This window comes from Phyllobates terribilis, unplaced genomic scaffold (genome assembly GCF_046119375.1).
Source record: "Phyllobates terribilis strain yellow unplaced genomic scaffold, ASM4611937v1 Scaffold_3__8_contigs__length_932513732, whole genome shotgun sequence".
Lineage (NCBI taxonomy): Eukaryota > Metazoa > Chordata > Amphibia > Anura > Dendrobatidae > Phyllobates > Phyllobates terribilis.
The window spans coordinates 847909582-847927296 of NW_027362763.1; the positions used below are offsets into that span (position 1 = coordinate 847909582).

At 40.8% G+C, this 17715-nt stretch overlaps 1 protein-coding gene across 2 annotated transcripts in view; it reads right to left on the reverse strand.

The window, feature by feature from the left end:
- The window catches only part of NINL (ninein like), a 170578-nt gene that overhangs the window by 38980 nt on the left and 113883 nt on the right, over positions 1-17715 (reverse strand). Inside the window, exons 16-21 of one of the 2 annotated variants that reach the window (XM_073672516.1) lie at positions 17515-17624; positions 14832-15178; positions 7640-9025; positions 3555-3659; positions 3155-3224; positions 277-510 (exon numbers count right to left, since the gene is read on the reverse strand). In XM_073672516.1, coding sequence (XP_073528617.1) covers positions 277-510; positions 3155-3224; positions 3555-3659; positions 7640-9025; positions 14832-15178; positions 17515-17624 — 2252 coding nt within the window. The remainder of the gene's footprint in view (positions 1-276; positions 511-3154; positions 3225-3554; positions 3660-7639; positions 9026-14831; positions 15179-17514; positions 17625-17715) is intronic. The other variant, XM_073672517.1, reaches the window with a different exon arrangement.

Below are 17715 nucleotides of genomic sequence, written 5' to 3' on the forward strand. Positions count from 1 at the left end.
TCCTTCCTCACTCACGGCCATTCTCCATTTGTTTCTTATTCAGGCTTAACCCCTTCTGCTGTTTTCACAGCCTTTTTAGCTAACAGGTAGTGGGGTAGAGTTAGAGGATCATACAGCTCTATATTCCTACAAGACGTGGTAGAGGAGGGTCCTTGTAATGTCTGGGCTCCCCCATCTCAGGACAGTAGTGTGATGGCATGAACAACCTTTTTTCTTTCTGCCCACCTCTGCAGTATGTACATCCTTATTTGTAGCCCACTCCCCATACCACCTTACCTCCTGCTTTGACATCAGCAGTTCATGTTCCAGGCGTTCTCTTTCCTTTTGCCAAGACCGCTCCTGCTGAAGCTTTACCTCTTCCAGAGCATTAATGGCTTCTTGCAGCTTGACCAGAGCAGAGTGTCTTTCATCCTTTTGCTCAGTGAGCTCTTCTAGTTTCACGTTCAGTTTATGAATTGCCTCCTGATGTTGTGTCTTTATCCGGGACAGCTCCTCCTGGTACTCCTCGTTCTGGAAGAAAAAAAAGTTGTTAACTTTCTTGAATGAGCAAAGATGGCATAGTATGATAAGTGTTACCCGAGACTGATGGTTACATTCCCCATCACACCGCAGCCACCTTTATTTCCTATATAGACATTACATAAGTCCACACAGAGCTCCAACATAGATGAACTTAAAGGGGTTGTCTGGTTCTAACAAGTTATCACCTATCCATAAAATAGGTGGACTTGCTAATTGGACCCGCACCAATCAGCTGATCGGGAAATTTTTTATCCCCAACAGTGAACTTTTTTCCCAGTTACAAGATGGCGTGGCAGGTTGGACACCCCACTGTCGTTCCTATCATTCTTCCACGGGGCGGCTGGAAAAAGCCGAGCACACCACTTGGCAGCTCCATAGAGAAAGAATAGAGTGCAGGTCACACATGCATACTGCCGCTCCACTCTAACCGAGACAAAAGTTCCCTATTATGCCGATCGATGAGGGTCCCAGACCCCCACCTATCAACAAGTTATCACCTAATCTGAGGATAGGCAATAAAGGGGTTGTCTGGTTAAAACAAATTAAAGGGGTACTCCCATCTCCAAGATCCTATCCCAATATGTAGTAGGTGTAATAATAATAATATTAGCAAATACCTCCAATTAGAAATGTAGTATAGTATTTTTGATTCGCTATGCCACTTACCTCATGTGCAGGCAATACAGGATCTTAGGTATCCACGGTTACGACCACTAGCAGCTAGCTAACTGTCACTTTATCAGTGGACGTAACCATGGATACTTAAGATCCTGCAATACCATAAGGAAAGTGACATAGCGAATCAAAAATACTATACTACGTTTTTAATTGGAGATGTTTGCTAATATTATTACACATACCACATATTGGGACAGGATCTTGGAGATGGGAATACCCCTTTAGGTCTAAATATACAGTACATCCGTAGAGACTCCTGAATATAACTGTGTAAAATCTGTTTAAACGAAACAGGGAGATCATTTATCCAATCACTATCAATAAAAACTGAACCTCAGATCTTATTCCCATCTTATTAATTGATGGAATAACACTAAAACTTCAGATAATGATCAGCAGAGATGTGGCCTCTCAGCCCCCTCATCTTTCCAGAGAATGAAGGAGCTGCAGTGTGTCTGTGAATTTTTTTTCCAACACAGCAAGAGAATGGCCACCCACTGTGCAGGAGACTGCAGGAGGACCCCATTCAAGTGAATAGGACCACACCACAGTTCCCTGTGCAAACGGGGCAGGAAGTGCCTCTGCAGGAAAAACTTAAGACAGTGACACAGCACTTAGTGCATAAATTGGCCAATTCATGTGAGCCCAACAGCCAGCGACAAGGCGTACCTCTGTTGGGACCCTATCCTAACATGATACCTCTCCCGGGCTAAAAGCCTACAATTATACGAGCAGGTAGGATCAAGCTCTATTTAGAACCGACTACGGCAGTCCTACCTGCCCATATAATTATAGTAGGCTTTTAGCCCGGGAGAGACATCATGTTAGGTCAGTGTCCCAATAGAGGGGTACGCCTTGTCGCTGGCTATTGGGCTCACATGAATTGGCCATTTCATGTGCCAAGTACCTTCATTTTTTAACTTATTTTCTACAGCAGTAATTCCAATTTCATATATTCAATGTCCATACCATAGTGTTTCAGAGTGCAGCTTTAATTTGTTAGTTACATAGAGAGTGTGACTCTCTTAGCTGGCACGGCACTTGTTCATATTTGTCTGTTTGCAAGTGATGGTCAGTCTTTTGATATTTATATCCACAAAATATGCCACAAAATTTTGATAGACAGGGACCAAACTTTGACACTCTACCTATTGGAAGAACTGTGATCTCTCAACTAAAGTTGAGCATAAAGATTTGCAGGAACCTGATCTTGTATCCATGTACATACTCCAGGGCAGTAGGACTTCCTTGGCCAGCACCCGAGAGCCAGCATCCTGGGCGTCTTTTGTGATTGCAAGGTGTCAAGCGAGGTTATGATGTGCATCACACCATGATGTCGTGGGAACTTAGTAATCATAAGAGGCACACAGGATGCTGCCGAGGAAATTGGCAATGCCCCAGCCTGGCTGCCATGAAACACCTGCGTGGTCACTGCACTAGGGTCCTGAGATTCTTCTTGCTCAAGACTACTCTCAACCGTTATTTCACAAGGTGAGGAAGGCAGCATCCAGGCAGAAACTGGAGAGAGTGTATGCTAGTCTCTTTCCTTAACTCCCATATACTTGAATAAAGTGAGTTGCACAAAATGTAAAAAAAAAAAATAGGCGTTATCCAGAAATTTAAAGAAAAGAAAAAAAAAGCTCAGAATATCAATGGCGGCAGTGGTCACATGGCTAGACAGTTGCAGTGACCGGCAGCACTGGGAGTATGATTATTTTTTTTTTATATATTCTAAATCACATTCAAAGCTGTTGTCAAATTTTTTTATGGCTGGAAACCCCCTGGAGAATCAGGTCATCTAAAACACTTGTGTACAACAAGATTCAAAATATAATCTAAGGTTTATCCAAATCTGCTTTTTTGATATGTGCATAGTGGATGGTAGGTCAGGCTTTTAACAAGAAATTAACACATCTATATAAATGTCAACCCAAAACCATCTGCCATTTCTCACCTGCTTGTTTATGTCTTCCAGTTTTCCATGTGTTCTATTTGTTTCTGTACTGAAATCCTCCATCTGGATTCTAGATTTTGGACAAAAGAAAACAAATACTAAAAAAAAAAAAAATGACAATGGCACATTCAGCGGTAACAATGTATATGGACAAGTCTTTCTTTATTAGACGGTTCCCCCCAATGTTAATCTTTTGAGAACCTCAGCAATCTGCTCTTTCCAGTTGCTTCAAGATCTTATATTCTTTCAATATTGAAATGCATAAGAGCCAAATGTTTCAAAATGCTGAAGCAAGAACGTCTAGGCATTATAGTATAGTGACATATCTTCACTGGTTATTCTTTATGGTAGCACAGTTTGCACTTAGTCTTTAGCTCTTAGGTATGGAGTGAATTATTACCTGTACTTCTTATTCAGATCTTCCAGATTCGTGATTTCTTGCTGGAGTCGCTCTACTTTATTCCTCAGGAAAATGTTATCATCAGACAATCTGTCGAGCTCCATCCTATATAAGATCGAATGAAGAAAGACCAATGATAACCCATATGTGATATTTTTTTAGAACAGATAGCTGTCATTAGAAAGAGCCTATGTTCTCTCTTTCCTTCACAGAACATTGACCTGTATCTTCCATCTCAGAGAGGAGCAGGGTACTAATGGTGCCCTTTCTAACTCTATCTGTTCTGGAAGGACACCATATGGTTAGCACTGTTGTAGGGGACATTGTGTGGTTGGCACTGTTGCAGGGGACACTGTTGAAGGGGACATTGTGTGGCTGGCACTGTTGCAGGGGACACTGTTGAAGGGGACACTGTGTGGTTGGCACTGTTGTAGGGTGCAATGTGTGGTTGTAGGTGTTAAATCTAACTGAAAAAGCCACCTAAGCAAACATTATTTCTTTACTATAATTTTACATGTTGTGTACTTGCTGCAGATTTTTCCAAAAGGGTTTGCATGCAGAAAATCTGCAGTGTAATGCAGCACAAATCTTATCTACACATTGTGGAAATTTTCTGTGCAGAAAAAAATCTGCAACATGTTCAGGCTTTGTGTAGAATTCATCCCACTACAATACAGACAACTATGGGACATCCATGATAAAATCCACATCACACATTTGGATATTGCAGCAGAGATGTTATTGAAAAATCCAAAGCAAATCTGCCACTTGAGCATTTACCCTAAAGACGTACACAGTAAATTAGAGACTCAGCACTCCAAAAAGGAGAGGTCAAGGTGGCTTACATGGCAAAAATATATCTTAGATGGTAATTGGGAATGGTACAATCTGAAGGTTATATACCCCTTATCTAGAGGATGGGCCGGGCAGGTACAGCTTGCGATGTCACTCACCACTGTCTGCTTGCTGACTCAATCAGGCTAAGTGGGTATTAATTTGAATAAAAAAATTCAACTGTAATCAAAATGCTGGTCAGTCACCTTACAAAATATGAATACATTGAGACTACTGCTCTCATGAAAGATAAGTGGATAGGGGGTGGGGGGGAGTAGTTATTTACATAGAGTCATGGCCTAAAGTGTTGGCATTATAACAATTTTTGATTGTCAAATTTATTAAAGAATTTCCAGATGGTTTGAACATGAAGAAATCCTTCTAAATATAAAGCTTGAAAAGAGTGCACAACAGCACAACATGTAAGGCTTAGTGTGTGAGCTTGTAGTACTTCCTTTACTACTGAATTTGGTCCTCCTGATCTTGAGATTTCTTGTCCATGAGTGAGGAAATACACCTAAATGGGTCAATGCATGGAGAGACCTACAGCCATGGCTGAAAGTGTTGGCACCCTTACTGTTCCAGAAAATGAAGTATTTCTCCCAGAAAACTATTGCAATTACAAATGTTTTATTATACACGTTCTCATTTCCCTTGTGTGTATTGGAACACAAAAAAAACTGAAAAAAAGGCAAATTGAACATAATTTCAACACAAAACTCCAAAAATGGGCTGGACAAAATTGTTGGCACTCTTTTTCTCAATATTTGGTTGCACGCCCTTTGTAATAAATAACTGCAACCAATCGCTTCTTATAACCATCAACAAGCTTCTTATACCTCTCAACTGGAATTTTGGACCTCTCTTCTTTTTCAAACTGCTCCAGGTCTCTCATATTTGAAGGCGTCTTCTCCCAACAGCAATTTTAAGATCTCTCCACAGGTGTTCAATGGGATTTAAATCTAGACTCATTGCTGGCCACTTCAGAACTCTCCAGTGCTTTGTTTCCATCAATTTCTGGGTGCTTCTTGAAGTAGGTTTGGGGTCATTGTCTTGCTGGAAGACCCATGACCTAGGACACAAATCCAGCTTTCTGACACTGGGCACTATATTGTGACCCAAAATCCTTTGGTAATCTTCAAATTTCATGATGCCTTGCACACAGTCAAGACGTCCAGTGCCAGAAACAGCAAAAAAAACATCTTTGAACCTTCACCATATCTGACTGTAGGTACTGTGTTTTTTTCTTTGTAAACCTCATTACGTTTTTGGTAAACAGCAGACTGAGGTGTTTTACCAGGCTCTATCTTGGTCTCACCTGTCCACAAAACACTTAACCAAAAGGATTTTGGCTTACTCACATACATGCTTGAAACAAAGATTTACCCAAAATTTTGGAAAGGTACAACTATTTTGTCATGCTCATTTTTGGGGTTTTGTGCGACTTTATGTCCAAATAGCCTTTTTTTCCTCCGTTTTTTGTGTTGTTCCAATACACAATTTCAAGGGTGCCAACACTTTCAGCCATGACTGTGGGTCTCTCCATGCATTGACCCATTTAGGTGTATTTCCTCACTCATGGACAAGAAATCTCAAGATCAGGAGGACCAAATTCAGTAGTAAAGGAAGCACTACAAGCTCACACACTAAGCCTTACATGTTGTGCTGTTGTGCACACTTTTCAAGCTTTATATTTAGAAGGATTTCTTCATGTTCAAACCATCTGGAAAGCCTTTAATAAATTTGACAATCAAATATTGTTACAATATTCCATTAACAGTTGATGGATTAGTTTGGCTTTTAGGCTCCCCACCAATTTAGAGAACAGAGAAATTGTGTGACTTTGGTTCAAAGTGAGTGAACATGCCAGTTTTTTTTTTTTTTTTTGTTTTATAATGCATGAATTTGTTTAAAGGGAATCTGTCAGTAGGCTCTACCGTCCTAAGCTGTCTATATGTGCACGCAGGTCATAGGAGGCTGAATAAAATGATACCTTGACATCTGCAATCCATTAACTTGTTCTACAGAAATCCAGAAATTTTTTATATGCAAGTGAGTGGTTAAGAATTATGGGCCGGACATATATCTCTGAGAATTTGCCTCCAGACTTTATTTTAGATGAAAGGGGGCATTACCAGTGTGAGACATGTAATGACTGACGGTCTGCTCTCCTGATCTACATGTCTCACACTGGTAATGCCCCCTTTCGTTTAAAATAAGCTCTGGAGGCGCACAGGTAAATCATGATAAAAACAGTTTCCCTGGTATTTTAGTTTGAGAAGACCCGATATAGAACAATAACATTCCTTGATAAACCAACTGTTGACTGAAAAGCGAAAATATAAAAATATCTTTGGATATTCGCAAATTCACAAATGGATGTACAAAAGAAACTCCAAATGTAATAGTCATTTCAGGACGCTGTTTCTGCCTCGGTCTCTCTAGCTCTTCCTTCCTCCTGCCCCCTTACCTCTACATAGACTTTTATGAGCAGCACCTGCCAGCTCATCATTCAGTGAGCCTGTAAATTGGCTTCTCTGAAGACAGATTTTTTTAGGAATTAATTAGGAGTAGATTATCAGTCCACAAGAAGAAAGAAGATCTATTAGAAAGTTTTTTATTTTCATTTGCACTTGATTTATATAAGAAAATAAAACTTTTTAATTCAAGTGTCCAGCATTGATGTTCTGAGTACAGACCGCCATGTCCAGACCGGCTGTGGATCTCCTGATCGGAACTGAAAAGCATATCTATGACTATGACTATGAGGCCATTGAGATAGTGTCAGGAGACCTGGAGCCGGTCTAAACATCCCGGTCTAAAATCCTGGTCCATACTCGGGCTGTGAATGTTGGCCATGTGATACCATCCTTAATGCATGATGGATACTGACTCCCACAACTAAAGAACATAAACCTAACAAAAAAGGATTGACATCATGCATTATTAGTTATTCATGTACATATATATTGATTAATATGAAAAATAAAAACTAAAATAATTACTTTTAATCTATGTTGTTAGTAATATTAAAAGTTAAGTGCACAACAGAAAAGGGAGATGCCTTCTAGAAAATGATCAGAATCACACTGCCGGTTATATCTAGAAAATACGGAGGAGAGGCAATACATAAAAAAGGGCCTTAAAACAAATACATTTCTTGGTGTGGTCAGTGGTGCAGTTAGTAAAGTGTGAGAAGCTCTTTGCATTTCATTGAGAGCCAAGCGGAAAAAAAAATCCCATAGTCTAACCTGTCATCTTGACAAGCAGAAGTCTGTTGTTCTAGTCTTCGTACCAAGTCTTCCAGTTCGAACAACCTGTCTTTCACGTAGTTCTTGTCAGTCTCCACTTCTTCCCTGGCTTCCTGGTCTTGCTTGGTTGCCCTTTCTTCTATTTGTTGGCCTCTACTCATTGGGTCTCCTATTTGCCTACGCAGTTGCCTCATTTCCTCTTCACTGCTCTTCAGCTGGTGGAGTAACATAGCATTTTTGGCTACGAGATCTTCTACGGTGACCATTCCTGTCTGGGACTCGCACATATTTTTAAGGATGTTATTTCCAGCAAAATCTTGCTGGGCTGCCATAGCTACTTCCTCTGCGCTCATTAATTTCAGCTTGTAATCCAAGTCACCATTGCCAGCTAACCCTGCCACCTGTGTCTCCAGATTTTTCTTTTCGGTACCAGGCAATTGAAGCATTGATTCCAACGTCTGCACATGTTCTCTGCTTTCATGCAACTGAGAAATTAATTCTTTTGCCATGTCCTCAGAAAGCAGGCATTTGTCTGCCCTAGTTTCCAACAAGCTGCTTAGATGGGCTTTTTCTTTTTCAAATCTTTCTGGTTCTTTCATAAGGGTCTGTTGAGTCTTTGTCTGCTCCTGCAGCCGGGCTCTCGGAGAGGTTACCAAGCCCTCTCGTAGCTTTATCAATGTATTCTCCTCTGCCTCATTTAAAGGATGTCCTTCAGCCATGTCTAGAGGAGAATAATCCTGCCTGTAATGAGTATGGGAGCTATGGTTATACCTCTTGTGCCTTTCTACGAGAGGTTTACTTGAAGTGTCGCCATCTGTGTCTCCATGCATCAATGACGGATTTTCCTGAAAATTGTGTACATCACACACGAGTTCCCTTGTATCCGTTCTATCATTTGTAGACAGCAGGGGATGCACCTGCAGGTTTACATCGGCTGCAGTCACCTCGACACAAGGATCACATAGTCCTTTCTCTGCCAACCGTTGCCGTTTTCTCATAAGGACGCAAGAATTTTTAGCTTTTACCAACAAAGTATTTAAACCCTCAATTTCCTGGTTGAGCCCATTAATGTGATCTCTATAGTGGGTTTCTAGTCTTTCCTTCTCAACAGCAAATGATTTACAAATTGCAGCTTGGTCTTCATTGTGTTCTTCCACTAGTCTTAACTGATCTTTTTTCCATTGTGCCATTAGAGTCTTCTCCTTTCCTTCCCACTGGTTTATCTCAGTGATGTGGTCTTGGATTAATGCGTTCTTCTCAGAGTCGTACTTTCTCTGGAACTCCTTTTTCTCGCGGAGGTGCTGTTGCATTAAATACTGGCAATGTTGTGTGTATTTTGCTTCGATCTGTGCCAACTTCTCAAGAACTTCATCTTCAGTCTCTTCCCTATAGATAAATGGACGTTCACCTGAATTAAACAAAATTATGCATTCATTTCATAGAAACCTACCTAAATGTCTGGCACACATCAGAAAAGTAAGATAAGTAAAATAAATCTTCTTTAGCCTAACCAGTTAAGTTATAAACCACCCTGTGGACTGTTATTTATGCAAGGATTAGTATTACCAGGAAAAAAGGGTGCATTTTTGGCATATGATTGGCCAGGATATGGCATAACCCTGCAATGGGAGTTGCATGCAACTGCAAGCATATACAACTTGTTGTGAACATAGCCTTGTGGCTGCAATGCAGCTGGCTTTAAGGCATCCTATCGTAGTCTGATTCAAAATCTACAGACCTGATCCTAGATCTTTATGATACCGTTAGGGTCCATATACATGGACCAACCGACAGCACAATATGACCTCCGATCAGTGAACATTTACAGATTGGCAGTCATTCAAATGCCTGTTTACACCTGCAGACCAGAAAACGTTGTGCACTAAGCGATCTATACTAGATTGCTCAATGCACATAGGCTGGCAGAGCTCGCACTGCAATACAAGACCGTGCACTGCCAAGAAAGATGATTTTTTTGCGCTGCGCAATGCCGCAAACGATCATTTCATCAAATGAACAAGGGTTTTGCTTATCCATCGGCAGCCTGTTTACATAGCAAGACAATTGTGAAACGACCGTTTTTCACAATGCTCGTTCACAATTATCTTGCAGTATTAAATGCATCTTTAGTTCAGGCCATGCAACCCAAGGTTGGGGCCAGGATGTGCAGAAATAGTATGGCTGTTAAAATGAACACGCATTAGAGCTGTCTGAATGAGGCCTTATGCTCGCCATATACACGAGACAGTTATCGGGCCGGCCAACTATCTCTCCAGATTCCGCTGTACACATGCAGAAGAAGGGTAGAGAAAGCCACTGCCAGAGATCTTTGTCGGCGGCTTCTCTCCCCTGAAAATAAAATAATACGGTAATCATCCAACTGCCAGATTCTTATCCCCTTTGACATCCTCTGTCAAGGAAGCGCTGGTAGACCAACAAAAACATCAGATGCTTGCCTTTCATCCAATGTGTACATGGGTTGTTAGTCTGTTTCTTGTACAGACAGTGCAGAGATTTTACAGGATCTGGAACATTTTATTTTTTCATAAACTGTTTTAATAGATAAATAGATCCAGAGATTAGATGCAAAAATAGCAAAGAAAAATGTAGTTGTCCGAAAACTTTCCTGGAACTACCGGTAGTTGAATCGCATAAACAGGGTAAAAGTCTGCAGGTTTTTTTCATCTTCCTGGTGTACGCTATTTTTCTTGGTATTGCATTAGACCACTGAAGCAGTTTTGAGGCAAAATTGTCTGGACAAATAGCAATAGATGAGGCGGCATACCAAAAGGAGCACGGAATATAGAAAAGCATGACATTCAGGCACAGTCAAAGCCTTAGTGTATTACAGTAAGCGTTTAGCAGTGGACAGACCGTCGCATAATATGTGTAGAGACGCATAGAAAATCATTCCTAAACATTGTGCAAAATGTACCCGATGTCTCTGTGTATGAATGCCAGCCTGGTGGTCTCTGGGTGCCTCAGCAACAGCACTGCCAGATCTGCTGGCTGCATGTCACACCATGACTTCACTTCTGGCAGGAGACACAGCGGTACATTTTTTTAAAGGGAATAAATTTAGAGGATTTACAACTATAATATATCACCAGTAATTATTCAGGCTCCTAAATGTTTTTAAATGATGCCTTTATTACAACAGTTACTTCAAAGTGTGTAAAAATAATGTTTAATCCTGCCGCGCAGGTACCTGGACTAGTCCCGGAGTGCCTTCACTTGTCCGTGCTGTGAGTGTGATACCACAGAACTGCAGTGACGAGTGATGATGCTCCAGGACTAGCCTGGAAACCCGTGTGATGGGATTAAACATATTTACATACATTAAAGTAACAGTTAATTGTAATAAATGCATCATTAAAAATATTAGACCCCTCAATAAATGCTCCTAATACAGTATGGTAATAAAGCCCTTTGACAAGCGAGATGGTGTCCAAAATGGCCACTGTCACATATTTCAAGCTTCAACTAGTCACACGAGGATGGGTTGTCTGATGAAAACATGTTTGAGACCGAGTCCTCTGAGCGATGTCAGAGCAAGCTGCTGTCTGGCTTCGGAGCAGCATCGTGAACGAGCATAACTTTTCTCACTCAGCCTGACCGGTTTAGATGGAGAAGGGCTGAACCAGAAGAAAATAAACCTCTCCTCTGCTGACTGAGCAGAATGGATAGATTTTCTCTCCAGCTTCAGTCCTGCTTCGTGTGTTCAGTTGTAAACCCATTCTGCTCAGTCAGCCTGAGAGATTTACAGCAACGCACAGGAACTCATTGAGCAGAATGGGCTTACAACTGAACACAGAGAAAGGCTGAAGCAGGACAGAAAAAAGCCCGTTCTGCTCAGTCAGCCGAGGAGAGGTTTATTTCTCCTGCTTCAGCCTTGAAGTTGTAAACAGGTCAGACTGAGTGAGAAGATTAGTTATGCTCATTTACTTGCTATAACATTGCTCATAGACACCCGTCTTGAGAAGTGTTTCTTTAGACACCACATCCTAATGTGTGCCTAGTATAACGGGTTGCAGACTGAAATATGTGATGGCAGCTATTTTACATCATTTCTCAGAGAAACCCTTTAAGGATAATTGCTAAATCATCAGCTAGGAAAGCATTACAGCCTTTATTACTGACTGACAAAAGACCTACGCAATGGAAATACACACTTTTCTATTAAAATTACTTGTTGTAATCCAACCACCATGACTCTGCTTGTAGTTTGATTGTTGTAACAACCATTAAAGAACCCTAAACTTAAAGGGGTTGTTCACTTTTATTTTAACAGATGTGTTTGAATAAGGACTTTGTGACACTCCGTAAGTATTGCAGGTTCTTCTCCTGCACTCACTCCTGTGACTAGACCTGTCCATCAGCCTTCTACAAATAAAAAGCAGCTCTCTCATGTGCAATTTTTTTTTTAGAGAATATGGATGGACAGATAGGGTTACATGCTCCTCCATCAGCAGCCATTATGAGAACAAGAGCTCTGTGCAGTCTATGACGAAGGCAGTACTAATAAATGCAGGGGAGAGCCTGTAAGACATATGTAATAGAAAGTGTCACAAAATTACTTTCCCAACAGATTTTCAGACTTTGACTGACAGCCGGCTGTGCACTGATGCACTGCAGAGCTCGCTGTCAGTCAAACTGCCAGAGTGTGCTTGCAGCTGCCGCTCACAGCAAGGTGACTGCAGCAGAGCCAGCCGCTCCCGGGAGGAAATAAGTTAATTTTCTCCCTGGAGCCCAGCTTTCAGTACAGCAGCCGGGCACATTTCTAATGCTATTAACCCTATACATGCAAGTTAATAGCGTTCCCTTTAAGACCCCACACACTAACCGTCTAATACATATGGGAGCTCCCGACTCCTACCTGACAGATGTTGGGGGAGAGAAGGATCTGACCTTTTGAATTTCAATAGCCAATCTTTTTGTTCTCCATGAGATAAGTCAATGACCAAGCTGGACTATTCTTGTGTATGGGAAAGTTGGGAGAGATCGCTTTTAACCCAAAGCCATCTAATGTGTATGAGGGTCTTTTTGGTGTCACTAGGGGGACAGTTGTCATCCTTCTGCAGAGGAGCTATTCCACATAAGTTTCCTGCTTTCTGGGGGAAAAAGTAATTACCTTATTGTTTTGACTAGAAGTCGCACTATTAGCACGAAAAAAAAATTGCTAAAAAAAAAAAAAAAGTGCGTTAATCTTAAAGTCCGGGGGCAGCTTCCTATGATTGAGGACACAGCATCCTTCCCAATGATATGTAGAGGCACAATTCGCTTTCCTTTAGCCTGAAACTGATCAGTGCAGGGCAAGAGAGGAAGGTAGCCTGCACATCACTAAAGCTGCAAGAATGCTGCAGGTCCTGACTTATGTGATGAGTGTGTGTATATATGTGAGTGTGTGTGTGTGTGTGCTAGAGCTATGTATGTATGTATGTATGTATGTATGTATGTATGTATGTATGTATGTTAGAGATGTGTATGCATATGTGCGTATATATATGTGTGTGTGTTAGAGCTGTGTATGTATATGCACACGTGGTCAAAATTGTTGGTACCCCTCGTTTAATTAAACAAAAACCCACAATGGTCACAGAAATAACTAACTTAAATTAAGAGTACCATCATTTCTGTCCAGACTTATTTCATGAGTTTACATTTTTTTAAAATTCTGTGGAAGCAGAAAAGCAATGTCTGACTTTCATTTGTTCATTTTCATAGATTTTTAATTTATTATTACTTTTGTCAGATTCAAGTTATTTCTGAGACCATTATGGGTTTTTCTTTCATTAAACGAGGGGTACCAACATTAACATTAAGAATAGATCTACTACCTCTTTATTCTACACTAGTTCATTAAAATTAGTAATATTGACCCCTCCAGGGATGTTTTCCTTAGTATTTTCCTATATTATGTGGTCTAAATCTAGGGTGCATCTTATAGTAAGGTGTATTATAGTCCATATACTGTATTTTTCAGACTATGTGGGAATTGTAAACAATAATAAAAAAATGATCCACATAAACAGGTTATTAACTTGGACTATCACCACTCCAGATATGTCTAATTTAATAAATACTTGCATTTTCAATTAAATAAAGCTGGAGCATCTCTTCTTATGAGCCCATGTTGTCTAGTTACTCTGTAAATCAGCCTAGAAATTCATGAACAAGTTCACAACTTTATTCTGTTGATAAGGGGTATATCCCTGCCCAGTCTGATATCGATACCAGGGGCAGACACATCATTGGTGCAGCCTGTGCAGTCACACAGGGGCCCAAGTGGAAGGTGGAAATTTGCACTATGATGAGCTATTAAACTGCAAAGGGCCCATATGCTGTTCTTGCACAGGGGCCCTTTTCGGTCTGTGTCCGCCAGTGATCGATACGATTGGTTGCAGCTAGTCAGACTGTGTAAGGACACCCCCCAATGGGTAACACCCAGATATCAATTTATTCATAAATTTCTAGGAGAAATATCAGAGGAATGGCACATTGCAGAAAAAAAGGAAAAGATTCTGCAGAATAGTGTGTTCATTGTGATTACAAGTATTTAGTAAAATACACAGGATTGAGGACAGGTCCATTTTAAGACGGGGTAAGCAAAGAATTAAAAGAAACTGAAGCAAATATGTTAGCAAATGTTAAAAGTTTTAATATGGATCTAATATGTAAAAATATGACATCTTCAGCAAAATATGGGGTGTTCTTTGTTAATATAGCTAGACCATAGCTGAATAAAACCTGTGAGAAGTGACCAGCACCAGTGGTAAGGCACAGCAGAATTCTCCTGACAGAGGGCATGGGCTACGTTCTCTGGCAGTGAACCAGCTGTGCATTTTATATAAAAAGTGGTATATATACATCTCAAAACCTCTCGTACATCGAGTGCAGTTTGTGATTATTTATATACAGTCCCGCAATGCACATAAACATATGTAAACGGATACAAAAAGACAAAGAACACACAGAGCCATGCATTAAGGGCAGCGTTCCTGCAAGAAGATAATCATGAGTTATTATTAAGCAGTCCTGCTGCACGCAAGACAGGGAATCAGAAAGCCAAATCAGCAGAAAGAAGGCCAGCAAGTCAGAAGTCATCGGCAATGGCAATCAGACAAGTCCTAAGACTACTCTGGACTAACGCGTCTATTCTAGAATACCATAGAGTAAATATGTGATATCAGACCTCACTGACTGCAGGTCATGCTGGTGGGTCCTCGTTAGATCCTCCTCCAGCTGTTCCTTCTCCTTGGTCAGCCTCTGGGCCAGTGCTGATATTTCTGTGGCATAGTATTCTTCCATGGCAGCTCGCTCCTTTTCAAACTTTTTCTCCAGTTCTTGGACGTGGCCAGATTTGGGGAGTTGTTCTCTGAGGCTGTCTATGACCTCTTGATATTTTGTATTGAGTTCTTCGAGGTCTCCCTTCTGCTCCTCTAGTTCACTCATTTCTACCTTGAAGTTCTGTTCAGTGTCTTTTCTTTCTTTTTCAAAGTTAGTTTTCGTTAGTTCCAGTTCCCGCTCATAATAATTTACCTGAAAGATCATAATTATGTTTAACACAACTAGTGACAGCATAAAACTATATTCAAGACTTTTTTTTTTCTCCACACGGCATGCATATCACCATGGAAGTTCTGGAGCTTCAACATAACCTGTCATCAGAATTTTATATTCCAAAATAACAGGCATGCATGAAAGGTGCTGTACTGCTGATTAAATCATTATGTTGCTTGCAGAAATCTATTTTGCTATTTTAGAGAAATCCATTGTTGAAGTTGTATGCTAATGATCTGCAAGTACAGTGGGTGATACACTGGCGGACTCAGACAGAAAAGGGCCCCTGTGCAAGAACAATATATGGGCCCTTTGCAGCGCAAGAGCTCCTAAAATGCAAAACTGCACCTGCTTTGGAGGTAGAAATGGGCTTCCTTACCTCTTGGGCCCCTTTGCAGCTACGCAGGTTGCACCAATGATATGTCCACCCCTGGGGTGATATCCAAGCCCACTGCAGTCGCAGATCATTAGCATACAACTTTCACGATGGATTTCTCTAAAATAGCAAAACAGATTTCCACAAGCAAGGTAATGATTTAACCATCATTAAAGCACCTTTACATACATTCCCTTAGTTTGGGGTACAGCATCATGAGGACATGTTCTCTTTAAAAGGCTATGGACACCGACATGGAAAAAATGATTTTTTTAGTTAAAAAAAAAAAAAAAAAAAAAAAAAAAAATCTGTCTGCAATCTTAATGCTTTCATTTTCAGATCTCCTGATATGCAGTTTGCAGACTGATTTTTTAAGATTCAGATTTTTATGTTATGGGACCTGTCTGTCTCTCAGTAATATAGGCTGGATGGGAAGTGTGCATGTGTTCATAAGTGGTGCTATCTGCATTCGCTCTCATGCATCAGCACAGCTCAAAAACTGAACTTATTTCCTCCTTGACTTTAGTCTGTTTTCGGTGCCCTCCATAAACCTTTAAAATCCTTTCTCCTCTCTCCAATGCAGATCTGTGTACAACCCTACACTCCCTCCTGCTATCTCTAATACTGAGAGAGGGGAGTTGTTGGGTTAAATATACATTTCTACAGGGTTTCAGCAGCAATATGATTGAGAAAATGTAGCTTAAATCTGGCACACACAACTCCCAAAAGTGCTGATAGGGCACTCGCTAAAACTGAAGTGCTCTTAACACTCAGAATTAACCACTTCAGTGTTTTTAAGTGACAAGTGTTGCTTCTAACCAGGAGCCCGCTACAGAGGTCACGTAAGAGCACAGTGGAGGGGTTATTGGCTGTGGGAGATTTTAAAGTCAACCCGACAGCTGATCCACGCTGCCTGAAAATCAGGCAGCAAGTATCAGACAATGGCTACATGATTTCAGCCAGAAATGTTTTCGGAGAATAACAGTTTAAAAGACACTGGGGACCAAGACACACAGGAGACTAGTTGGCGAGGCAGGTCCCTCGCCGCTTCTCCCAGCCCACTGCTCTGGAGTGAAAGCTCTCTCCTTGAATGCGTTTATAGAAAGATCTGTCAGTCACTGTCAGCGGTCAAAGAGAAGCCGCAAGGGACCAGCCTTTTTTGACTAGCCTCCCATGCAGCTTCGTCCCTGGTGGCTTTTAAAACTATGTATGTTTTTCTCTGAAACACTGTAGCGTACTTACCTGTTTGGAATCGTGCAGATTGGCAGCATGCATCAAGTTCCCTTTAATGAGGCTGTCCACTACACTGTATAATTCGCTCATCGATCTACACCTTTTAAATAAGTATTTTTGTAAATACCCTATGTTGCTATATGTGCCTATGAGCGGCGCTATCGCTGCTCGCTCAGTCCATATCACATGACCCCGGAAGCAGCCGCAGCTGACATCCGCTGATGTCACATCAACTTCCGGACTCCCTTGCATCACCAATGCGTGACCCGGTCACATTATTTAAAAGGTGCGCCTTGCCACAAATCTTACTGCAGCACCGGCTGAATTTGACAAGTGTGAGTCGCCATGCCCTGACCCAGATAACTCTACTTTGTCAGAGCTAGGGCGAAAATAGTGTGGTCACGCCTAAAGTCGCTTTTGTGCAACCTCACATTTGCACAAAAAAAAAAAAAAGCAACTTTTCAAAAGCTTTTTGTGCCAGAAATCTCCTTGGATAAATCGCCGCCATGAACTTTTATAAATAGAAAACTATTCTGTCTGTAGCAAAAATTAGGAAAATTAAAAAAAAAAAAAAAACCACACAAAAACAATTAAAAAAAAGCTATACATCCATTTGTCAGAATATTGGATTGCTTCTAGTGCTTAAGTTTTTTTTTTTTTCAAGTGTGTATGTATAGGTGACTGCATTTTTTTTTTTTTCACTCACCTTGGTTTCGAGTTGTATTTTGAGGTCCTGGATTTCTTGCTGCAGTTCCTTCACTTGATGCTTTGTCAGCTCAACTTCCATGTTCATAGTGGAAGACACAAGACCTAAAACTGAAATATACGAAGATGTACAAAGAGCACAGAGCAATAATTTCAGTTAAATCATGGTATCAATACAACTCATAGACATTGCCCATTTTGG